At 38.0% G+C, this 26495-nt stretch overlaps 2 protein-coding genes across 2 annotated transcripts in view; one reads left to right on the top strand and one right to left on the bottom strand.

The window, feature by feature from the left end:
* Positions 1 to 6857, bottom strand: part of AK9 (adenylate kinase 9) — a 76451-nt gene extending 69594 nt beyond the window's left edge. The window contains 4 exon segments of the mRNA XM_067294796.1: positions 628 to 724; positions 809 to 861; positions 4063 to 4126; positions 6741 to 6857. Of these exon segments, the coding sequence (XP_067150897.1) occupies positions 628 to 724; positions 809 to 861; positions 4063 to 4126; positions 6741 to 6857 (331 nt within the window).
* Positions 6858 to 8413: 1556 nt separating this feature from the next.
* FIG4 (FIG4 phosphoinositide 5-phosphatase) overlaps positions 8414 to 26495 on the top strand; it is an 81563-nt gene continuing 63481 nt past the window's right edge. The window contains exons 1-5 of the mRNA XM_067293870.1: positions 8414 to 8551; positions 20779 to 20877; positions 21939 to 22062; positions 23505 to 23661; positions 25005 to 25055. Of these exons, the coding sequence (XP_067149971.1) occupies positions 8486 to 8551; positions 20779 to 20877; positions 21939 to 22062; positions 23505 to 23661; positions 25005 to 25055 (497 nt within the window). The 5' untranslated portion in view covers positions 8414 to 8485. The remainder of the gene's footprint in view (positions 8552 to 20778; positions 20878 to 21938; positions 22063 to 23504; positions 23662 to 25004; positions 25056 to 26495) is intronic.

Raw genomic sequence — 26495 nt, 5'->3', positions numbered from 1 at the left:
CTATCTGTTTTATCTTCAGGAAAGCAGCTTCAGACACTAGCAAGAATTACATATAGCACTAATCTCAACAGGCTTAACTAATATAATCTTTTCTCAAAAAGAAGAGTTATTACCATCACCAAAACCATTCTCATCTAACTTAATCTCAGGGACTAAATGGAAAAGGGAATAAATGAAGTTGCTAAAAAAAACCTTAACACATTGCATTTTAAATAACCTGTCTTCCTTCTTCTGCAATATGATAAATGTTTAAAATATTTTTGCCAGTAATTTTTTGTTATAGGAGTATTCAAGCCCAAATTTCTGCATTTGAAATCCCAGATCTTTTCTAACCAGTTAATACCGACAAGCAAGAGTCACAGAAACCCTTCAAGTTTGGGGGAAATTTATTCTTTCAAAATTAATACAACATTGGATTGGCATGATACTTTTTGACCTCCTGTAGTGACAAATTAAGCCCTAAATACACTCTCAGTTTAGAGATATTCCATAGCCTGAGGAGCATAAGAAAAGGTGCTACAGTCTAATAGAAAATAAATTATATTAGAGCAGTAATGTATGCAAAGAGTGACAGAGTTAAATTTTAGCAAGCATATTCTCAGAAGTTTAGGCTATAAATATACTTACCAAAATGAGCAACTTTTGGTGACTCAATCTTTTTCAGAATCATTTTTGTAACCAGTTCTTCAGAAATACTTTGACCTCTAAACAGCAATTCTTGACACTAAATCAAAATGCAAAGCACAGTCTTTTATACTGCATGTTTGTCAATAATGTGACCAAACTTTCTAGAAGATTAGACTTTTACCTTAAGCCCATATTCTGTTTCTTCACGAATATTCTCTTGAATTACTTCCAAAGCTGAAGAAGCACATCAGACAGAATGAAATTAAATAATGCATAAATTCTATATTTTATAGAGAGAGTACATTTACAAACATGCACATAAATATATAGACACATGAGTGTGTACATGTGTTCCAAAAAAATTCTGTGATGAAATAGCACAGAGCAGCAAGCCAGACTATTTCTGAATGAACAGCCATTATATTTAGGGCCATTATTATGTTTTGTCCATCTATAATTTGGTGCTTTCTGGAAATGTCCAGGTAGATATTCTTCCAAAAAATTAGACCTATACAGTATATACTACAGGTAGATGCACAACAGCAGCCTTGTAGGATTATTTTAATTACCAATTCACATCATATTAGCATTACTGCTGTGAAATATGGAGATGAATATTTGAGCCTGAACACGTCCCAAAATTTAAAAGGAAGCATTAGAAAGACAACTGTTCAGACACAAAAAACATCTACCTTAAAAATAGCTCTTAAAAACCTACTCCTTATATGGTTTAATTATCTAAAATAAATTAATACTAAATTTGAGACCCCCTCAAATTCAAAGGACCACCTTCTGCCTCTATGCATGACAGTGATGTCATATCAGAATGATCCTGCAAGTCTTTCACATTTATATACCATTGAAATAAGCAGATGCTCACAAAATTTTTCAAGAACGACCCTTAAGGCTGCATTTATATTACCAAATAAAACAAGCCAGGAAAAGGACCCAAAGCCATTGTGGCATGGAGTGGCTCATGTCTATACAGCTAAAATCTTTCTTCCCGAAACACAGTGACTATGCCCAAACTGCTTACTTGTAATGATGGCTGGCACATATCTATCCTCCATACTGTGAATGAGCATTTGAGAGAATATTATTTGCCATGGGCCAAAACTGAGCCAGGGAATGTACTAACTAGCAGTACAGACAACTGACAGACAGTGCTGTGCATGTACCCTGGCTCTGTTTTATTTACAAGTATAGACATATTCATTGAATAAATGCATACAAGTTGCTTTGTCAAATTAAAAATAATGTAAACCCCTTTCCTATTTAATAATTCTCTAACTTGTCTTTTTTTTAAGGGACAAATAACACATTCAGCACAGGAAATACATTGATACACTGGAGTGAGTCCAGTGGAGGGCACCAAGATGATTAGAAGCATGTGATATACTAGGAGAGACTGAGAGAACTGGCTTTGTTCAGCCTGGCGAAGACAGACTAAGGGCAGATCTTATTGCTGTCTGCAACTACTTAATGGAAAGGTACAAAGAAGACAGAACCATTCTCTTCACAGAAGTGCAGTGATAGGACAAGAGGAAATAGATACAAGTTGGAACATAAGAAATTCCAATTAGGTAATTAGGAAGCAATTTTTCACCATGAGGATGGTCAAATACTGGAACGTGTTGCCCAGAGTGGTAGTGAAGCCTCCATCCTTGGGGACAGTCTAGACTCAACTGGACACAACCCTGCACAATTTGTTCTAACTGGGTCTGCTTTGAGTGGAAGGTTGGAATTGATGAACTCCAGTCCCTTCCAACCTTAATGATTCATAATTCTGTATATTGAATTTTTTTTCTTTCTTTCTTCATTTTCTAATGTGGAAAATGAAAAAACTCTACCTATGAGCAAAAGTTGAAGGAGTATGTATGTGTGCATGTGTGGGGGTAGTTAAGCCAGACATAAGAAAGCTGAAAGAAATATTATGTGCAAAAGAAGAAAAATATAATCCTCTGAATCTATAAGACATAAGGCAGCAAGTAATGAATATAAAATTGCAATAAGCAAGGTTTGTTAGTTATGAAGGAAAATTTTCTAATGGCAAAGGCTTTTTATTACAGAGAAAGACTGCCCAAAACTTTTAAAAACAGATTAGATAGACATTTGTCAGGAGAGGTTTTAATACATTTGAGCAATGTGGATTGGCTTAAGTACGTTCCTTGAAGTTCCTTCCAATTTTGGTCCAATCTATACTTTGGACCAGGTATTAATTTCTTGTTAGACAATCCCACAAATTAAATATTCTATATTTACATAAGTCAAAGAAGTCCTTTATTAAAACTGAACTTTACCCTATTTTAATTCAAAATCTTCAAAATAAAATATTTTATTTGATAGGTAAGTCTATATATTCACAAAAAATATGAAGTTTTACACTGTCTACTAGAGGGCTTTCATAAGCACAATAAAAAATACCAAGGGGGCATATTTAACAGAAAAAATATAATTAAAATTGATACATAAAGGGTCAGTTCATAGCAAGAACAATTGTACACATACATACCATAAAATCAGATTTATAATTTGTTGTTTCAAAACAAAGAGGTGTTCAAGAAACTTCTTGATAGTTAAGGTTATTATAAGCCTTTTGCTCTTTTAATTAAAAAGATTATACTAGTCCTCAAGCTGATAGGATAAATCTGGGGATAAGCTTTTCATTTTTTTTTCTATAAAACCTAATTGAATGAATCAAGATTTATGAATTACAGTGTTGTGGAAACAGAAGTATTACCAGGGCTTAACAAACACAAAAAATATTTTTGGTCACTGCCAACAAAATTAGTACAAGAGAAAACTGCCAGAGACTTAATTTTCTTAATAGGAACCCTTTTCTTTGCTGAGATACACCTCAAAATGAAAAACATATCTAGCAATGTGTTCGTAGGTCATTGTCAGCACATTGTCAGCAAAAAGTTTTACTCTACAGATCTTTAAAAATCTTTGATTAGAGAGATTGTTGAAATGGTGCTGGAGAGCTTAGAAAATGAAATGACATCTTGTATTCTAGTGAATGCAAGGTGGGAGAACTTCACTTCCTAAAATAAGCCATTGGACATTTTTCTTTTAGAAATTTGAAAGTGCCAGCTTCCATTCCTTCCATTATTACTTGTACCGCTACAAGAGCTAAGCCGCTGAGTCCTAGAGTATGTCCCCATTGTGTTAGGCACTGCACAAACACAGAAAGGAAAGATCCTGCTATTTATTCATGGTCTGTATCAGCAAATCTCTGTGCTCTCTGGACTTCAGTGAGTTGGCTCCATTTGAAGAGAATGGTCAACTACATTCTGGCAAAATGGTTATTTGGTCCTTCCCAGCAGTCTTTACAGAATCAGCAACATGTCATTTTGAACTATAGGGAACAGAAAGGATATGCTAAAGTAAAAGATAGGAAGCCAATGCAATGTTCTGAATATAGCATACGATTACCTTCTATGAAAGTGCATTTCCATATTTGTGCTAGTTTTCTAGCTAATGTTTTCTTTCCAGAACCCTTAAAATGAAAAATACACATTTGTTTAAAAACGAAACACCAAGAAAAAAAAGTATTATTACACATTAAAAATTATTTCTTTGTATTGTAACAACAATTAAAAGCTACCACCAGATTAAGGCCTCTGAGTTACGCGCTGGAAAAACACAAACATTCTTTTAGTACCATCCTCTATTATATACTTCATAGCATTGCTAATGTACTGTTACTCCCCTTTGCAGTTGAGTATCTCCAAACTAATTATGCTGACCTTGCTCTTGAGTAGCTCCATTTAAAACTCAGCTATGATTTGTTCATAACTTCATATGAGACACTCTTTAGGACTGAAATTTATTATCTTCTGTCTCAAAGCAAAGTATGATGAAAACCTGTTCAGCCATTTCTGAGTGAAATGCATTCTTTACCTAAAACCATGAATATGCAAAAATTGCCCTTCTTACTCCACAGATCTGTTTTAGATATTGCAAAATTGTTTATCTTTTCACATGCATTAATCCTCAGGAACTAACATATGCCCAGTCTGTTTACCCTAGATAAATTCAGTGATTAAAAAATACCATTAAAAAAAAAAAAACACACTGCCAGTTAACATTGTATCAGCAAACGTTCCAGCCTAGTCATAGTTTGAATCTTATAGGTGTGATGTAAATTTATTTACTTGGTTTTGCTTTGATTTAATTGTTTCCAGAGCATTATGTTTTTAGCTTAAAAGAAATAAAATAAGATAGATGCTCTACCCATCAGTCACATAAATAAAATACATTACCACAAAAATGGAATATTTTATTTCTTGCCTTCTGGGCCAGGACTGTGCTTTTTCAACCCTTCATTAAAATGCGTAAGCTTGTATCAAGTACTAATATCAAGCATTTACTGGAGGGCATGTTTTCAGATGAGAATATCTATTACTTACATATTTCTTTGCATTGTCTTTCAGTAAGTATTTTATGCTGGTTTAATCTTTAAAAATGTAAAGTTACTTTTTTCATGTAAAGTTAGAAATCTGAGGTTTGTTTAAAACTAGGCATGCCACTCTACTGTAGTTTTCCACTGAGCTGAATGCACACTTTTAAGTCTCATTCTGAACATGAGACTCACTCATCATCACTTTATGCTCTCACACTGTGGTGCTTTTATCTCATCCACTTCCAAACCACAGCCTGGCTTCTCTCTCAGTCTGGTCAGACGTAACAATTTACAGTCAAGCATTACTCAGCAATGGGGGCCAAGGAGTAAGAAAGGATGCAAAACTGTGCAAAAACTAGGAAGCGGGAGCCTTCCAGCCTGCTGAAAGAAGTCTTTGAAGAAGGGATCTGTTGTCACTGCATCTTAGTACTATGGCCATTCCTCCATTATATAATCTGCACCTTCACCTGACTATACCTACTGGCATACCTCATCACAGAGGCCGGCTCTATATTAGCTTTCGGTGTAGTGCAAAGAGAGGGGGACTGGGGCTTGATTTGGTGAGTTTATTGGCATTGAAGTTTGCATTGGTTGCCAGTTCTAGGTGCACACCACTTATCTCTACCTGATAGGCAACGCAAAGCAGATTTCTGTATGTTCATTTCAGTGTTGTGGTACCTGACAGAATGACACACATACAGAGGCCAAGCTATTGTAGGATCTTGCATTCACATTGGAAGTAGGGCACTCTGAAGGTACTTTGGTTGGCAACTGCAATGCTCAGGAGGAAAACCACTTTCAGTGGTGTATTTGAGTGCATACTTGACTCAGTATAGGCACAAGGCAAATTCACACTTTAAAAGAATCTCCTTTAGCACACTAAGACACTAACGTAAAACCACCTGTAGAGTAGCCTACATTTCAGAGGAAAATTTTGAGAAGTCTATGCTTAGGAAACATCAGCTTGTCTTAAGTCAAAGAGATTACACTATTTGAGAAAAAAGAGACTTTGAATCATAATTGTAATATAGTACAAATCTCCTCATCAGGATACCTTGATGGATTTCAGTTATTCCCAACTAAATGACATATAATTGCATCAAAGTCCACTTAAATATTTAATACCTTATTGCATGTCTGCAACTCAGTACATGTGCTTGAAGGTTCTTTTACATCTATTTACTTCTTTAATTTGTCAAGTATTTTAAAAATTGAAATTCTAGTAACATGAGTAAAATAAAAGCAATCCAGTTGCCAATATGAAAAGAGAGGAAACTTCTTGAGCAAGCTGTGACTTTTAATTACAGCAATACCACTTTTAATTGTAATTGGCTAATCACAAAATTTCTCCTACCAAGGTAGACTCATTAAGATGACTGAATATTCCTTTAATAGGGGGAAAACAATTCCTTACATTATTTAACCTGTAAACGCAGTTTTCCTAATTATCTCTGTTCATTCAAATGAATCAGTAACTGATACTGAGAACTGTCATTTCTTCCATTCTTCCGTTTTAAATGAGATCTGAATCCATACAATATTTTGCAGGATTTGCAAAGCAGAAAAGATAAAAAGGTAAATCCTTAATCTTTTTGGTAGTACTTTGGTACTTTGGTAGTATTACTAAACTAATGTTTTCAAAGGAAAAGTAAAATTATTAGTGGAATATTTGAAGAAAAAACAAACAAACTTCTATCAGACATCTTACTGGCTTTCCAAGAACAATGAAGCAAGTGGGTTTGGACAATAGAAAGGATTTTTCAGCTTCATCTTCATCAAAGATGTCTGCAAAGGGCTGAGCTTGCTTTTCCTCTTGTGAAGCCATAAATGATCTAAGTCTGAGAGAAACAAAAGTTTGTCATAAAATACATAGTAGTTTACATATGTGTGCATGACACATACTTACAAACTGAACTGAGTAATAATGTGATACAAGGAGAACTACTAAGTAAGAAAAGCCATTCTTAGAAGAAAAAGTTTGCATTGAAAATACACAGCATATTCATTACTAAGGGAGGAATCACCCCAATCCCCAGCTGCAGCTGTACTGACATGTTAATAATGACTTCCTCCCTTCTTCTTCCTGACTCTCAAAGCTGAAGCTCTTTCTCAAACAGCATCTATTTGTTTTGTTGTCTTTTTCTTTCTTATGCAATCACAGCACCCTTGGAACTTCTCTTTGGTCCTAGAAAGAGACTGTAGCCCTGCAAAGACATACTCATATGCCTGCATAGGCATACTACTTGCTGCATCCAAAGCTAGGTACATGAATAAGACTTTGCAGAATTAAATCATGGTTCATGATCTGTCCTGCGACCTCTCAAAAACCCCAGCTCTTCCAGGACTGCAAGAGATTCCACCTCCAGAGCTATGCAACAAAGTAAAACAGAGATAAGATTCAAGCTGAAGCAGAATTTGGACAGGTCTTTCAGATAGATAGAAATAAAATCCAAAAATGTGAGGAGCTCGATGCAACATGATTCAAACAAGGCAAAACAAAAAAACTCTGCTTTCTTTAGAAGGCCACTTAACTCTAAAAAAGCTTGCTGCCTTCCCTCCCCTCCCCCCCAAGTCTTTTTTAGAATAAAAAATTCCACTTCAGGACAAAAAGCTGAAAAAGTTGGTTTTGAAGCATCACGCTTTGAAAATAAAACACTTTGAAAATAAAACCTACTGAACCTTAGAAGCAATAGCTTAATTAAAAATGAAGAAAAGCAAAACGAAACCAACCAAAAAAAAGAAGACCCAAACTCTCCATTTCCTTCACGCGAAATGCGCAGGCTGAATTTTACCTGGCACTTACGCTGAGCGATTGGGGGAAGGGGGCAGAGTGAGGGCGCAACGGCCTCCGCACGCGCGCGTCCCGCCAGCGCGGACTTGTGTATCCGCGTAACCCCAGCAACCGAAGGGCCCGCCCCTCCCCTTCGCCCCGCCCCCTCGGAACCGTCGGAACGGCGCGAGGGGACCACCCTCCCTCCTCCCCCCCCGCCTCGGCCCGGCCCGGCGCCAGCCCCGCGCCGCGCGCCCCCGCGGCCTTTCTTTCCGTTACTAGCGGCGCGCGCCCCCAGCGGGGCAGGCTAAAGAAACGCCCCTCGGCGCTGCTCCCCGCCGCAGGACGGGGCGGGGCGGGGATTTCGGAGCTGTTCCTGGTGCTGACTCTGGGGGCGGGCGCTCCCGCCGCCCGCGGAGCGGGCGGGAGGGAGCTCGGGCGCGGCAGCCACCCAGCGACGGGCGCGGCGCCCACACGCGACATGGCCGCCGCCGCCTCAGCGGGCGGCGGGCGCAGGCGCTTCCCCCGTCTCCCCCGCGCGCGGGGCCGCGTTGCCGAGCGTGCGCCTGCGCAGTGGGGTGCCGGCGCTTCCGGGCTCTGCGCGGCTCGTCCCGTCCGGGCTGCGGGCCGCGCTGCCCCCGCCGGGGCTCAGACCGGGCCCGCCCTGCCCTTGCGCGGCCGCCATGCCGCCGCCGGCAGCCCCCATGATCAGCTCTGTGCAGAAGCTGGTGCTGTACGAGACCCGGGCTGTAAGTAGCGCCTGCCTCGCCGCCTCCGCTCCGTGCCGGGCCCGGGCAGCCCCGGCCGCCCCCCCGGGCGGCGGGCACGGGGCCGGGGCTGCCGCGCTGGGCGCGGGGTTAGGAGTGGGAGGATCGCCGCTGTCGTGGCCGGGCCGCCGCCGCCTCGGCTTGCGTACAGCTTGTCAGAAAACCTGTGTTTGTTTTTTTTTTTGTCACACATCCAAAATATCCAGAAAACTCTTCCAAAAATTTTTAAAAATTCTTCTTGTCTTCACTGCGTCATTACTTTGAGACATAAATCATGAGCTGCTCTCAACCCAAGTGCTCTTAACATACACAAATCCATACGTTGAGGTAAACAGTGCTTTAAACTCAAGCTGCCTGGGCTGTCGGGCAGCGTGAGTGGCAGCCCGGGCTGTGTTGATACTGCAGGTCGGGATGTATTGAAGTTTAGGCCCCAAAATGCTGCTATTACATGTGTGCAGCTTCCAGCTTGTTCTGTCTTGTGGCTGCTCTCACTCAAGCAAGAATAACAGTTCTTACTCGTGTGCCACAGTGAATTAAACCCAGATAGCTGAAGTTATCCAGAATTAAAGAATTAAGGCTTTAATTAAAGATTAAAACAGGATAGCTAAAGGGGTTACCACCTGTCTGGTTACCTTTTATGAGGGATTGTAATTCTCCTCAGCTGAATGGCTCTTGAAGCAGCTTCTGGAGTTTTCACTCTGGCCTCTGAAAGTAAGCTTTTCAGGATTTTTAGTTTTTCTTAATACTCTGTTCCAAAAACTGTAGGGATGTGCTGTTCACAGTACCTGCGCTGTGGAGGTACCATGGGAAAAGTGGGTTGGAGGGCTAAGAGTAGTAATTGCTTTAGCCATGTGATTAGTATGCCACCATGTGTGAATCAGAATCCTGTTTTCAGTGTAAATAACCTGAGGTCATACCACTGTGTTTATGATCCCTAACCTGCCAACCAAATTACTCTGTGCAGTTTGTGTCATTTCATATTATGTTGATTTTAACTTAAGATAGTTTTGGGTAGAGTTAGATACCATGGTTTGTCTTTATATGCAACAGTTAGCTTTAATTCTAAATAAGTTCAGATGATACCTGTAGTTATAATAGACAGTTTTATGCTGATTTCAGCATAACCTCATGAAAAAATACCAAAATGGTACATGTAGGCTGAAGGGAATGCAGTCTGGCCTAAGTCCTAATATAAAGAAGAATCTGAATACTAGCATCAGTTCTGTCAGAAGTAGATTTGTATAGTAGATTAATTCCATGTTAAACAGCCTATGGAATGGAGAAGAAAGATTGAAGCATGCAGGATTATTGCTACTAGTAAGTGGAAGAATTGAGCTTACTCTTGCTTTCCAGAATGTTACTTTTTCCTATGCCTAAAAGTATTTTGATGGATACCCTAATGTGTCTTTCTCATCATTGGTGGAAAACACCATTTTTTGTTGTATTCTCAGCTAAATAACTGCTGTATTAGAGAAGGGCAATGCAGAATATGATTCCTGATTCAGGTCCTGAATTACTGAATTTCATTGTTCTTGGCTCACAATTCTTGCTACTTCTCAAAGAGGTAAGATTTGGCTTCTTGTGACAGGCACGGATAACTGCCTTAGTTGTCTTTAAGCTTTGAGCTTAGCAGTTGCTGAGAGACAAGCTGGTATTCAGAGATGATGTTGTGCTTTAGGGTTCTGTCAGTTAGCTACAGTTCTCTTAGGCATTTCAAGTTGATCATGTTAGCTCAGGAGATCAGGAAAGACTGTGGTCTTTCACATTTGTTTAGTGGTATCTGGTAGTATCTTCCCAAATGGCAGGGTTGTCTGCCCTTTGCCAGAATTCAGTATGGGGCAAATCTAATAGTCGTGGCCATTCAGGGAGGCAAGATATTTTTGATCAGCTATTGGAGGCAGTGGTTTGTGGATCAGCATATGCCGTCTGAAATGGCTCAGCTGAGCAGTGGTGTCTCAAAGCTGTTTCCTCAGTCATTTCTTGTGGGTGGTGTAGATGGATTATTTTTTTCTGAAAGTGGTTGTATATATTGCTTAGAAAAATGAAAAAATATGTCATACTGCTGTAAACTGCAGTGCTTTCTGTTTTGAAATGCAAATTATAGTCCTTTTTTCAAAAGAAAAATTGCTGTAGGAATGGTTTTGGAGTGATGGTTTTGAAAAGGGTTGATGCACTTAATAAAATCACAGACTCATGTAGGTTGGAAGGGACCCCTGAAGATCATCTAGTCCAGCCCCCTGCTCAAAGCAACTCCAGCTAAAGCATATTACTTGGGGCCATGTCCAGCTGAGTTTTGAGTATCTTCAAGGATGGAGATTCCACAGCCTCTCTAGATAACACATTTACCACCCTCATGTTTATATATATATATATTTTTTTCTTATACTGAGTTGGAATATTTCATGTTTCAACTTATATCTGTTGTGTCTTGTCCTTCCACCCCTTGGAAGAGTTTGACTCTGTCGTATCTACACCTTCTTATTAGATAGCTTTAGACAACAATAAGATCTCCCCAAAGCTTTCTCCTTTTCAGGCTGAACAAACCCAGCTCTGTCAGTCTCTCCTCCTACCATGTGCTCAAGCCCCCTGATCACATTGACAGCCCTCTGCTGGATTCACTCCAGTATGTCAATGTCTTTCTTGCCCAGGGGAGCCCAAAAATGGACTTCAGGCTTGATTGGGTCACAGAGAATCTTAGGGGGAGATTTCCTGTTACAGCTGATTCAGTGTCACATTGGGCTGCTGACAAAAGTTTCCACTTCTCCTCCTGTAGGTACCGGCCCATGCAGCCACTTTTGCATAAAATCTAACAATCATGCAACTGCCAGCTGTGACAATTAGTCAGTGATATGACAAAAGTGTGACCCAGAAATAAAAATCAATAGCTTCCTCTTGGATCAGGTTGCTCATCTGATTTGCCCTAAGGCCATGTGGTTGCTAGGTATGCTGCAAGAGTGTGGGACCAGTAGTTATACCAGTTCCCCAGTAGGATCAGTATATACTGTATTATACCAGTATACTAGCTACTATAACCAATAGTTACCAGATATGGGGTGACATGAAAGCACTCCTCAGATTGTCTGTGGAGACCTTGAGTAGGCAAGGAAGGAATGACTTAGATTGGCAGCAATTGGAGAAAGATAGTGAAGTTTACACTGATCAAACTGCTTATTCCCATAAAAAGCCTTTGTATTAAAGGAGTGACAGACAGAATGGAGGAGAAAGTAAAAAAGTGGAAATGACTTAGAGAGGGTGTTTTTTTTTTTTTGAGGTAAGAGTACAGTAGCATTATAGAAGTCAAACAGGAAAGACTCCTAGAGGTGAGGAGAACTGAATTCACAGGGACAATTGAAGCAACAGAGAGCAAAATTCTGTGTTTTCTATTAATATTTATATTTAGGGTAGTTGCTGAGGCCTGTCTTTTAACTGATGTTTTGGGTCAATAAACACCATGGAGATGTGAATTCTATCTCCTGTTTGTCGTGGGAAGTTGAGAGCTTGTTTAGAAGTAGTCAGGAAATAAACTGAAATAGTTGCATTCAGATCAATGCCAATAACCTTTTATTTTATGCATATATTTTACTGTTGAAATGCACGCCAGAGGGCAGTAAAGATATTTCAGTAATATGAATAATAAGAAGCAAAAGAAGTTTTCTCCCTCTCTTTTTCTTCAGGAGAAGACTTAACTTGCATGTATCCCCCAAATGGAGCCAACCTGAAAGCCCTGGTCCAGTTCATTGGAAATGCTCATTCCCCTGAGGTGTGACATTGAAAAAATCCATCTATAAAGGGTTATTGCTTGCCTATCTTGCAGGATATTATGAGGCTTAATTAATACTATGTTATTCTAATCAGGTTCTTCTACTGTCCTCATCTCCATAGTATCCAGATGACTTCCAGAAGCATATTAAGCAATGTGACCAGCATAATTACCTGTAAATTTTTCTGCCTTTTTTCCCAAGGGAACACTGTGTGGGTTTTTTATTTAATTTCTCTTTAAAAATAATTTAAATATTTTTAACAAAAACAGTTTAATAAAAACAAGGTCAAAGGGGATGGTTAGGTTGTTTAATGCTGAGATGAGTCTGTGGTGAAATTGTCAACAAAAGAGACCCTCTTTCAACTGAACACTGTCTCATTACATCTGCAATGATATTGCAGGAGTAGTGATGACATTACTGAGCAAGAGGAAGGAGTGGGTGGAAGAGGGAGAGAGCAGGAGTTTGGTGAAATTCATAAAAGCACTGTCTCTGTCTTAAATATGGGCAATAAAACTTAAGGGCAATAAACATTATATTAAGGAACTTAATATAATGGTGTGTGATCTGAGGCCACTTAGGAGGACAGCAGATACTTGTTGGAATAAGAGTGATGAGAACAGCACAAGTTTTGATGGCTATGTGGTATTCAGGAAGGATTAAAAAAAGATCAAAAGTGATAGCACAGTGGTGCACGTGAAAGGTGTGTCTTCAAAGGTGCCTCAGTTTTTTGGAGGAAAAAAATATGTATTTTTTTCTTTTGTCCTGGATTTCCCTGGGTGTCATCATATAGTCAGTAGATCAACAGGAGGAGGTAGTCTTATAGATTTAGCGAGGTTGTGAATCCAGCTTTTCAGGATGGGATGATGATAGGCGAATTGTGGATAATGATCGCAAATAAATGTATATATATTTAATGGAAGGATGAAGAAAAATAGATATTTTCTATCACCATTTTTCATTCACAAATAAGTAGGCACTCGGGCAAATCAGGTGGGCTGAGGACTCAGGAATCAGTACTTAATAGACCTGAATATAGTTTTTAATGCCCTTAAGTCTGAGGAACTAAAACACCCAGGAAGCTAATCCACAGTTACTGGAGGTGGGGGGAGTATGAAAGGACCTAGCATCTCAAGGAAAATTGTAAGTAGAAAACAAGGAGTTACTGGCAAAAATCTCATGTGTTTAGAGGTCAAGAAGTCTGGGAATAGAGAGAGCACTGCTTTCTTGCAGTGACTAAACTAGTGCTAAACTAGCATTGCAAAGGATGGTAGGGCAGTAGCAAAAGTTTCTTCAGCATGTGAATAAGAAGAGAACGTGAAAAGAAGTGGGGCTGCACAGAAAGAGAGGAAATATTAGGTAGTTTGTTATGGCCCTAAAACTAAATGAATATTTTTCCTTTTTTTAACTGTATTCAGAATGACAGTGCTGAACAAGGGGCAAAGGTAGAATGAGTAGTAAAATGAGTAATAAGAATGAGGTTATGAAAATGGAAACAGTCAGTTTTATAATAGAAATCAATCTCAACATATTCAATTCATTCTAGTTGGAGGGCAATATAATCTCCATCCTGGAAATCTGAAGGTAGAGTCATGTTAAAATGTGGACCTAATGTAAATATTTTTAACAAGTTGTTAAAATCAGGGGTGATACTGTGACTGGAGGATGGTAAATGGAACACTTAATCCATTCTGAAGTCATATACCTAATTTCTTTGTAGGAGAGTAATTGAAAATTGAGGTAAATGACATAAAATGCAATGCAGATTTATAAAAATACTGCCAGATTAACCTGTTTGTTTCGTATATCTTCATCTAAAAATTAGTCACGTTACAATAGGTCTTATGTATTTAAACCAATGCTCTACTGAGGTGCAGTGCCATAAGGAAAGTTCTCTGCCTTCACTAATGGAACGGAATTAAGTAGAGAAATTAATAGTGAAGTGGGCAAGGAATTGGCTGGCAAGGATGATTTTTTCAAAAATTGGATTTAGGACCTATCTACTTTAGCTTTTTCGCTAATGATTTTGGCTCTAAAAGTGGGCAAGCTCTGATTAGAGTTTTGAAATATTGCCAATAATTAGATACTCAAAGTATAAGATAGTATGAAATGATGATGACCCTCAGGAGTAGAATAAAAGAAATAATATGAAACAGAATAGTATACTCTGAAAGTTCATGCACCTAAGGATAGAATACACACCAATAAAAGTTTGCTAAGAGTTTATCAGTTCAGAAGCAATAGAGGAGAAGGAGGATCTGTGTGTTGTTTTTTTTTTCTGAAGAAAGTGTGGCTGAGCTAATGAAGTGCAACTGTGGAAAAAAAGCAGATGTGCTCTTGAATGATATGACCATTAATGAGAAACACTAATGTTGTATCTGTGTAATGAGGCCTTATCTGGTGTATGGTGTACACTTTCTGTTCATCCGCATTTCAGAAATAAGAATTCAACCTGGAACAGGTTCAGTGAAGGTCCAGTGAAGTAACAGCAGAAATACCTGTCTTAGGAACTCTTGCTGTCCTTGCTTCTCCTTAGTCTATTGAAGTGAATGCTGAAAAGGGGTACAATTACACATGTTTCTAAAAGCATCCCAGCAGAATAGATGCTAAAGAGGGGAGAAGCTTTCAGCTAAAGAAAAGTATATAGATTGGTGATTAATAACTTTAGCTGAAAATTAAAAGGGAGAATCTTGAGCGGCTCCCCAATGGAAGTGGCAAAAGCAAAGTCCTGATTGGGATAAAAAGAATTCAGTTGCACTGGGACAAATGGGAATTACATAATGTTGTATTTTTAGGATGTAGAAGAGCCATTCCTATACTCTTTGAGACTGGTTTTTGGCAGGACACATTCTTAAAATTTCTCATCTCAAAAGAGCCTGCTTTGAAGGATTTCAATAGATTGTGAGAAGCATGCAGCATGGCAACTACATTTTTGCTGTTTTCAGGTACCTTTTTGCCCCTTACCTGCTCTTCTTTTCTTCATGTCGTCTTCATTTCTACCAGTTTGTATGGGGACAGAGGAGAGGTGAAAGATATTCCCTTAATTGTTGTGGGATCAATAAAAGGAGAGAATGTAATTTAGTTTTTGCTGTACCTTCCATCTAGATGTGATTACTTTTCTCCCTGTTCTTTGCTGTAGTCAAGTGAGCAGGCTGAGCCTATATTTTTTTAGCCCTATTTTTTATCTGGTTTAGGTCTTGAAGAATTGCTGTTCTAGAATCAGGTTCAATATCTCACAAATACGAAGAAGAGGCAAACCTTTTTCTGCATAACTTTGTGCCTGTTGTGAAAGAGGTTTGTTGTGAAGGTTGGATAGGAGGTTATGAATACCGTTGCGCTGCCCAGTTAAGCATGTATTACAGCAGAGATATCTTAATAGTGTGCTGAAACCTATGATCCAAAGTCAGTTTTCTTATGAGGATCTCTCATTAGGCAACTCAGCATGTTTCTTCAGCTGCTGGTTTAGTCTGACAGAAAGTATGACTAGCACGTAAATATCTTCCTTAGAGCTTGTGGTTTGAGACATATTCATGGGCCTCAGCAGGTATTTTTTCCCCAAGTATTTTGTGTAAGTTCTTAAATGTTTTTTTATGCTATTTGCAGTTTTAAAAATTGGTTACATCAGTGGACTGCCATGTGTTTCAAGTAACTTTCAGCTTTTGGTACTTGTTTTTTTTCCTACTAATTAAGTTCCATGTTACTTTTTAATCAATGAAAGAAATACAAGGTTTTAATACAAGGTTTTAAAATTTAATAGGAGTCTTAGCATTTCTTTCTGTTGATCTTAAATGTGTTTTTAATAAACTTAAATGAATTTACCTGTAATGTTTTTAAAGATGAAATGTACACATCAGTGGAGACTTGCATAATCATGTTATCTTTACAGTGTTTACATTTCCTTAAAGCTAGTTTGTCTATTTGAAGAAGCAAATCTTTGTTTTAAACCAGCAGCGCAAAGAATTAATTTTCTAAAAAACATTTTTGTGGGCAGAATGTTTGATTTCAGAACTATTATTCTGCCATTATACAACAGTAATTTGCAGTAAGAAGTTTTTTATTATTTTGTTTAGATCCTTTTAGAAGAAGCTGTTTCCATTGGTTTGGCTGAATCAAAACACTGATAAAAGGAGGATGTGAAGCCTTTCAATTACATTTCTTTGGTTAAAACTCAGTCTCAGGTGGAGGTGACTAATAATTGTTTCTATCTTGTGGTTGCTTAGTGATACTTGTGCGATAAATTAAACCTCAGTTCAGATTTCCTAAGCAAGTACCTGCATGGTGCACCGCCGTGGTCAGTAAAGTGCACTTGTTAACAAGTTTCAGCAAAAACCAGGGGCAAACTAACCTGGAAACAGTATGTTTCATCTTAGGTGATGGTTGAAGGACGTTGGCAGAGTAGTATGAGGCAGACTGCACCGTTTCTCCTTGTGTACTGTTCTGTTGAAAGTGCTTTGTTGGTCAAGGTTGTCTATTTAAATGCAGGTGTGTTCGCTAGAGAGTGGAATTGTTTGAGACATTCAGAAAATGCCTGCGTGTATTCAGTTCAGCTTCATAGTAAACAGAATAAAAGTAAGGATAGAAACCTCCAGAAATGTTTCTGTAGCCAACCTATGAATTTTCATTTGTTTTACTGTAATGATTTCTGATAATCAAAGTAGTTGTAAACAACAGAGCTCATTTTAGCTTTGATTATTTTTACGATGATTTAACAACCTTAGAAATTAACTTGTGTGATGATACATGATCTGTGTTGTGTTGATTTGTTATTTTTGTTATACTCTTCCCTGATATTCATGTGATTGCAAATTTAACTGTAGTACCCATCACTGATAATGACTTTTGCTCCACGTCATCTAGTAAGACTGCCATGTGTATTCATTAGATGCATAAACTAGGTAGCAGAAACAGCTAATGCTGAAGTATCTTTTTTGTTTAATTTTTGCATTGTTAGTTTTCATATTGTCTTTGTTTTTGTTTCAAGTCTTGAAGGTTGAAATTAGCTGGAACATCATGATGCTGCTTTCTGAATAACTCTGGGGTTGTTGAGTTCTAGCCACTCCTGAAAACTTCCCAAGCAGAAGTCTAATTTTGAGTTCCTCGTTATGAGGACTTGTCCAAATGCAGAATTTTTGCAGATCTCTTTTCTTTATTACTTCCACAGAAATATCCTCTAACGTGATGGGTAAGTTTCCCTCATGCTAAATAAAGATTTCCCATTGTCTGGCTTTCTAGGAAGGCTTCTTCAACTCTGTTGATGCTGGGTTTTAATGCTGTTCTAGACTGACTGACCTTCCTTAGTATATTACACAACCTAGCTTTCTATTATTTAAAACAAAAGCAAAAGCTGTAAATTAGTCCTTAAAGGACTTCAAAGAGAGCTTGTTAAGTACAATTCACTGTGGCGGTGCTATGATAGTCTGCAGATACAGTAAATTCTTTTCGAATCTCACCCACTGCACAGTGCTAAGCAGCAGCAGCAGCTCCTTGTTTGCATGTAGCTATGCATAGCTCATGGGGCAGCTGCCAAGCTGATGCAAGTGATGCATTTCTCATAGAACTTGCTTATTTTTTCACTTCACTAAAATGCAACTAGGAAAGCATCCAACTGAACTTTCTTAGTAATAGCGTTTGTGCCTCTGTATCCATCTTTGTCTGTCTCCCTGTATGACATGCATGTGCCATGTTCCAATTTTACATGTAGTCTTTGGACAAACAGATATTAAAGTTGTACTGTTTTATTTGTGTGGAGGGTGATTTATCAGAAATCATAGTTGTCAGTCACTTTCTGGAGAAATTATGCCCATTTAATGAGCTGGACATGGGAAGAGATTAAAATATATGATAACTGACCTGCATTAAAGTATTATGGACTATTTATGATTATTTGGCATTAGTTGTTAAATAAATTTCTGCAAACAGAGAAGCAGCATTTATTCTTAAAATGGAAGCCAACTTAACATTTATGTATTACAAATGAGTCATATTCCTTCTGTCCATTCACTTTCTACTGCAGTAAGAAATTAGTAGTGTGACAGTGTGGTCTCAGCAGGTGTCTGTCGTGGTGGTTTGGTGTTTCTTGCTGCTGGGCGATACCAGCAGAAGAGCCTCCTCCTCCACCTTTGTGCTATTCAGCATCAGGCAGTGAGACTCCAGCCCACTCCCTGTGTTTTTGTTTTCCCCCTGGAAGTGCCAATCTTGGCCCCAAGTGATCTTCTTCAGAGGATACCCAGAGGGGGCAGCCCAGGGAGCTTCGTCTGGGTGCAGCAGCACGTTGCTGCTACCGACTAACAGGAAACGGTTTCCTATGCCCACGTGCTGACTCGAAGGCTTCAGCAAGGGAGTGCTGTGATGGAATATGACCTGGAAGTACCTTCTCTATTATCATTTAGGGGTGCACAGTCAACAGCAACACCTGTCTGCCCAACTCAGTGTGCACTGTGATATCTGTGTACAAGGTGGAGCCAGGTGGTGATGGTGCTCCTTTTTTGAATTTATAAAGTAATTTTTTTCATCTTTAAAGACTTTACTGACTGTATCTAGACTGTGTGTGACGTAAAGGGAGCTGAGCAGGGCTTTAGGTTCTTCTTCTATGTTGAATATTTTGCCTTTAAAGACTTTTTAAAATCTAATTGGTATAAATTATGAAATCTGGGTGTTGTGTGAATGTTATTATTGATTTCTTCTCCCACATCTTAAATCCATGTGGCTATTAAAGTTTAGAGCTGGCTGTATAGGTACACGTGAACTTTCCATGCTTTCCTACTAGGCTGAGCATTATTAATGGTTACATCCTGCTGTGTGGTAGGACCATACTGATTAAATGAATTAATGAAATGAGAGCTGCCTACAGCAAGTCAGTCCTGTAATCTGTACTTACTGTTAATTCCTCTAAAAATAAAAATTCATTTATAGTTTGTTTCCCATGAGAAATGGACACAGCACACAGTTATCCGCTGTCCTTCTTTCATATTTTAAATGAGAAATAAAGCTAATCTTTAGAAGGTCAAATTTTTTTAATCAGCAGTGCTGGTCAAATTAAGCTTGAGTGTTGTGGAAAAATAATTGGTGAAAAGTTTATCGTAACAACTGCAAATAAAAAAGTGCAGATAATTGCTGCAGTACTGAAGTACTTGACTTTTTTTTGTTCAGTGTGAACTAAGCAAGCCTAGGTGGCAGAATTAGCAATGGACTGCAATGTAGCAATGGTAGTTTTAGATGGTGAAAAGCTCTTGTCTTTTTGGTGTGTATGTTGTGGTAAGCGTGATAAGGAATTGAATTCATTTTGTTATTGTGGATCACAGAATCACAGAATGGTTGAGTTCAGAAGGGACCTCTGGAGATCATCAAGTCCAACCCCCCCTGCTCAAGTGGGGTCACCTAGAGCAGGCTGCCCAGGTCCCTGTCCAGACAACTTTTGAACACCTCCAAGGATGGAGATTCCACAGCCTCTCTGGGCAACCTGTTCCAGTGCTCAGTCACCCTCACAGTAAAGTTTTTCCTTATGTTCAGAGGGACTTTCCTTAGTTTCAGTTTGTGCCTGTTACCTCTCGTCCTGTTGCTGGGCACCACTGAGAAGAGTCTGGCCCCATCCTCTTTACACCTCCCTTCAGTTGTTTATACAGATTGATAGCAAAGCCAGGTGATATGCAGTGAAATTCTGCATCCCTTAGAGAATTGATGGGAAGTGTTGTTGTTAACTGCAGTAGGACCAATATATAGCACAGAGTTAGGCTAAGGTGATTAGATTATCTTACCAAATTACTAAGAATTTGGAAAGAGATTGCAGCAGCAATATCTCTCATTAAAAATAAGACAATAGAAAGATAAATAGGGGGATTATCAAGGCAACATATTAAACTTGTTCCCTACAGGTTCATGTCTCTTTCTCTGCATTTAATTCTATCTTTAAACTAAGTTGCTCTGTTATATGCTATACTGTATAAAAGTATGTGTCTGTAACTTAAAGTTACTGTGTAGATTTTTGAATCTCAAGAGAAATTAAACACTGCTAATTTCAAATTGACAATACATCTGATGTATTATATATTGAAATTCTGCATAGCCAACAGAAAGGCAGTAACATCTGGGGGGTGTTTGGAGAGTGCTTAGTGTAAGTTGCATTTTTTCATCTCTTCACAAGTTCTCACCTTCCTTTCTTCGATTTTTTAATTTTCCTGCCTGTACATGGGGCAGTGGAGTGAATGAGGTCTTTTAAATTGTAAAGATGGATTGTGTACCAATGTGCCTACCTAAGGTACTGATGTCTAAAACAGTTTATGTACAGTCCACATGGAACACAATTCATTTGATGTTAATTGAAATGGATCTAATCCACAAACATATAAATGTCATTGTTGATGTGTTAGGTTATAATGGGTTTCAGTTTCTTTATCTTGTATAATATTCTGACTCTCTCTCTCCCTCTCTCTCTTTTTTTTGTTAATCCATCAGCGGTATTTTCTTGTTGGAAGTAATCCTGCAGAAACCAAGTATCGTGTTTTGAAAATAGATCGCACTGAACCAAAGGATTTGGTTATAATTGATGATAAAGTGAGTACCTCTCTATTTGTGGGCTTTTTCAATTATTCCAAATCAACCTGTGTGTATAGGGCTGAATTTAAATATTGCACGTTTTATCTCTTCAACAAAGCTGTATTACAGAATCACAGTCATAGAACATTTGCGGTTGGAAGGGACCTCTGAAGATTGTCTAGTCCAACCTCTTGCCCAGAGCAGGGTCAACAAGACCAGGTTGCTCAGGGCTGTGTCTAGTTGGGTTTTGAATATCTCCAGTGATGGAGACTCCACAGCTGTTCTGGGCAACCTGTTCTAGTATTCGATCACGTGTACAGTGAAAAAGCTTTCTCTGATGTTTAAATGGAATTTCTTGTCTTTCAATTCATGCCCGTTGCCTCTTGTCTTTTCACTGGGTACCACTGAGAAGAATCTGGCTCCACCTTCTTTTCTCCCACTCATCAGGTATTTAAACATGCTGATGAGATTCCCCCAAACCTTCTCTTCTCAAGGGTGAACAATCCCAGCTCTCTTAGTCTCTCCTCGAATGTCAGATGCATGCGTTATTACCATGGTAATGACTAGTTATGGCATGAGGATGGCCACAAGCTTTCCAGACAGCACATTCACTTTAATGAACATTTCCCCTGTTCTTCAGCTTATTGGCTGTATGCTCCTAATTGTTTTCTTATGTTCAGCTATGTTGTTCAAAATGCAAAATACACTTAATTACTATTTAGCTAGATATTTAGGTTTCTGATATATAATATCTGAAGCAAAATAAGCAGCAGCAACAAGACTTTTAATGTACAGAACAGAATAAGTCTAGATTCTCTCCCAAGAAGTTTATGGTTTAAAAACTTAAGAATTAGACACGTTTGACTTCATACACATACGTGAATATTTCTATTGCAATGAATAGGAGTTTTTGTGCATAAAACACAGGAGTGTTGATAGGACTGAAAAAGGAGATGGAGAATGCAAAGCAGAACTTTGATTTATTCTGTGTTAAATAAATTCTACAATTCTCTGACATGAAATAACACTTACTGACCCAAGCAGTAAACAGAGCAACTATTTTTTTTTCTTTTTTTAAGCATGTTTATACACAACAAGAGGTGAGGGAACTTCTTGGCCGCTTAGATCTGGGGAACAGAACAAAGATTGGGCAGAAGGGTTCTTCTGGGTTATCTCGAGCTGTCTCTGCTTTTGGTGTAGTAGGTAAGTCTCTTGTTTGTTTTTTATCTTTGTTTCTTAAGGAGATGAGGCTTACTGTATATCTTTCTGTCTCCCTGTGATTTATTTTATTGAATATGTTGGAGAAATTGCAGTTCCAAAGATAATTAAGTTTCTTTATATTTTGTGAAAATAGGTGGCCGATATAGGGATGAGAGTTGCACTGTAACCAGTCTATCCTTAGTCACTAAGGGAGAGACGTAGTAAACAGGCCTCCTGAATTCCAGAGCTCACAAAACTCTTGCTTAAAAGAAAAAAAAGGCAATGACCATTGTTAGGTTGTATTTCTTCATCGCACACTATTCAGAGAGTGACTAATTTTCTTTTTGGTTAACTTTTTGCAGTGGAATATTTAAATATTTCTTTTTCATGCTTGAACAAGTATAAGTGACTGGTATATCAATGCCTGTTGGTCCCAGAATGAAGGTGCCGATGGGCTAAGTTCTGGTTCACTGTATAGGGTTTAAAAATAGAAACTGCTTTTAAATGGAAAGAACCGCACAAAGGGGAAAGGCTGGGTTCCCAGTCAGACTTTAGGATGATAATATTTGGTGAGATTCAAAGGATAGAGAGTGTTCACTTAAGTCATTTCAATACCTGGAGGATATAGGAAGAAGTTTGACTGCTATTTAACAACTGAAATTCCTAGTTGCTAGCCTAGTTGCTTCAAATGGAAGACTTTGTTTCTTACTGTCGGCAGGGTCTCCTCCCTTGTGGAGGTGAGAGCATTTTTTCAAGGGAGGCTAATAAGGCAGAAGAAAAAAACTGCTGCTCATTTGATCATATTGCAGCCTCCAGCAGTGACAGGGAGGAAAACGAATATCCTTTGCTCTTCCTTCTTATTTATGTTATAATGCAAAGCTGAAAGAACTGAATATAAATGCAAGTAAAAATGTGAATTGTGATATATCTCAATTAATGTTTGTTGACAGTGTGGCTGTATTAGTGACTGAGTTTCAGGCTCGTTACCAGTAGCAACCCCTCAAAGCAGCTAACTTAAGAGCCTAATTCATGTGATTTATTAGTTGTTAAAACTTAGTGCAGACAATGATACAGTAGTATTTTATTAAAAACAAATTTGCATTCAGAGGTGGTTAAAAAAGATATGATGGCAGCTCATTCTGAATTTTCAGTCTCTTACCTCTGCAACCTGATATGAATAAATGTGCATAGTGAAGGGAAGAAAATAAAAACTGTGAACTTGGCTTGTTGATTAACATTTACTGCAGGCGAATTGTAAGAATGTGTGATTATGTATCTGTATCTATATTTTACATATATGCACACTATAAATATAAAATAAAGAACACAAACTTCTAAAAATTCTGTGAAGTCTTGAATAGTTCTGATACTGTCTTTTACAAATGGGTATGATCAAATCAATTCAAACATCCACCTAATGGCATTTTTAATGCTGTTTTTAACAGGTTTTGTCAGGTTTTTAGAAGGCTACTATATTGTGTTAATAACAAAAAGGAGAAAGATGGCAGATATTGGAGGTCATGCAATATATAAAATAGAAGATACAAATATGATCTACATTCCAAATGACTCTGTAAGAGTCACTCATCCTGATGAAGCCAGGTACATGATGGTAGTAATTGGTGTGTGCTTTTTGAATACTTTCTAAGTAATGGAGAATTGTAACTAGAGATTTCTTTCATGGATTTCCTTCTGTTGGCATGTCATTCAAGCTATTTACATTAGTTGATAAATTAGTGTGGCAGAATGGAGGTTTGGGCCACGGGTTCTGTGGCCTCTAACCTGGAGGGTAAATACAATTGTTACAGTCTTTCAGAGCTTTTGTCAGCATCTCCACATCACTTATGTGCTAAAGCTACATCTTGGCAAATATGTACCAGGAAGTATCTAACTTAAATATTATACTTACAAGGGCAGTATAATTCTAATACTGGTTTAAATTGTTTGGGGTACTGGTTTTTTTTCAGTCACTCCAGCATTATGTGAATCTCACCTGAGATCTTTTGTGTCCTTCAAGAAGTGCTAAGTGGATGATTTAATCTGATGATTTTGTGCTATCAGAATCTTGTGAGTGATTGTGGTGGTGTAAGGGGTGATAAACGTAAAATAAACATAAAATATGATACAATTACCAATATGCAGTGGATTTGTTTTGTCAAGTTTAGCTTCTTTTTCCCTTCTGTGACTCCTTTCTGAAGAAAGGACTTTGGGCCTTTGATGAGCAGGGAATCTTGCACGAAATGTACAAATACATTCTGACATTGTTTTTATCAGAGTGGTGTTTTTTTATAAAATACCAGGAAAGTGGTATAAATAAACTGCTTCACAGTCCGTACGAAGTGTGAATAACCTAAAACTTATGATAGATTACAATAAACTGATGGCAGATAATAAATCAAGCTAATGGTAAGTATTCAAGAAGTTTCCACATTAAGGTATGCCTAATAGGATACCTCAGTCTTCTCTCTTAGAATGCAACAGAACATATTATCTAAGCTATTATATAAGCATTTATGGTGCTAGATATTTTATCTTTCATAGACAGTGTTATGGTTTCTTGTGGGAATTTGTAAGTGTATGACAGGTTGATCGTTAATTCTTGTGTAATACTGTTGGGAATTTCCTTGTGTAAGCTGTAGAGAATGTGACTCGTGTAGAAAATAGAACTACAACTGTATCTGCAGCTGCCAGAAAAAACAATCACTGATGCACAAGTATCAAACACTGGATAAAAACAGGCTATTTGATTTATTTAATCCAGATGCTGACATTCCAGTGGAATTACCTGACTGTCAAAACATTTAATTATAGTAAGATGGTCAGAGAGCTTATGACAAGAATCAGTACTTTATATGTAGTTTACTTGCTGAGGTCCTCTGAATGACTTCCTGAGGTTCATCTGGTTGAAGCAGTAATTTCCCCTTTGATCTGCATTATTTTGTTAGGTATCTGAGAATCTTTCAAAATGTGGACCTTTCTAGCAACTTCTATTTTAGGTAAGTGTTCGTGAATCCTTTTAAAATGTGTGTACTTACACTTCCTGTAAGATTCTGCTTTTGGATTTTGATACCCAACATCTTTAGCTTGGTATTCTAAGGAAATAAGATGTATATGATCACACTGCTTGTCCATTTTTCCCTGACTTTTGAACCTGCTTTCTACGTCAACAAATTGATTAGAAATGAAGTCTTCAAGATACGAAGTTAACAAACTGTAGGAACATTAGTGACGGGGTAGAGGGCAGACACTGAAATTAGTGTTTCCGTTAGTTTTGCTGCTTTGTCTTTTGAGCCCTAACATTATACAGCCTAATATCTAGGTTCTGCTCTAGTTTCTGCTTGAAGGTGACGAGTGTATACCTTTTTCTTGGTCCTACTTAGAAGGGAGAGAAGGTTCTATAACATTCTTACACTTATGAGCTTGATTTAAATTGCTCATGGCTGAAGTCACAGCAGATTTGTTTTCTGCATAGTTTTCACAGCAATCCTGACTGGTATTATAAGAAAAGTTATAAGAAAACATTTGTTCTAAGGGGAAACTGGAGGAACGTTCTGAACAAATCTTTTAGCAGGATGCTGTTTAAAGGTTCTGTTATACGCAGAACCGAGCATATGATTGACAAAAGTTTCTTTCAAACAGATAGGTATATCAGGTGCTTATAATGGAAATATAGTGAATACATGAGTTAGACTTCATTTTCATCAGCCATAAATCTAAATGTTCAATGTTAACATATACATATATATGTTTTTAATCATTAATGAATATCTAAACTTACTGGAGGACCAGTAATCACCAATGCTGCCTTAGGTTAAATGGAAATCTGTTTGTATTTCTGATTCAAGTGTTGTGTAACTTTGGTTTCTCCTATGGGAATAGAATCCTAGTGACTTATGAATTTTAGCAATTAGTGTAGAGTGCTGTCAGTATGAGAGACACAAGATACAGAATTTGTTACTGTTATGGAACTAATAAAAAGCTTTTGCTTATTCAGCAGCTGATATTTTAGGATGTACCTCTGCTGCCATCACAAATCTGAGGACAGATACAGTATTTGTGGACCAGATCTTTGGTTGTTTTGAGTTAAGGTAATAGAGAGTAGTGCAGAATTCTCAGAAAAGTGAGATTGTTTATATGTGTGGATATCTCTGCCAGAATAGCTATTTTTTATTTTCAGGACTACTTCTTGGGACATAGTGAGTTAAGCTTGTAGATAACCTTTGTTCAAAAAGTATGTTCAGTCTTCATTTGTAATAAGAATATAAAGTTTCAGTTATACTATAAACAGTTTATGAGTTATAATGCTTCTTCTGTGAGTCATCTGTATTGTTTGCTAGTACAGAATCAGCATTTGTCTATCTTGTTTAAATGTCGTTTTTCTTTGTGGATAAAATAGTACTGTCTGTGTTAAATATAAGTACAGGTGGAGAGTAAGG

This window comes from Apteryx mantelli, chromosome 3, assembly GCF_036417845.1.
Source record: "Apteryx mantelli isolate bAptMan1 chromosome 3, bAptMan1.hap1, whole genome shotgun sequence".
NCBI classification, from domain to species: Eukaryota; Metazoa; Chordata; class Aves; order Apterygiformes; family Apterygidae; genus Apteryx; species Apteryx mantelli.
The sequence above is the reverse complement of the archived record's forward strand: the minus strand, read 5'-3'. Positions and strand labels throughout refer to the sequence as shown.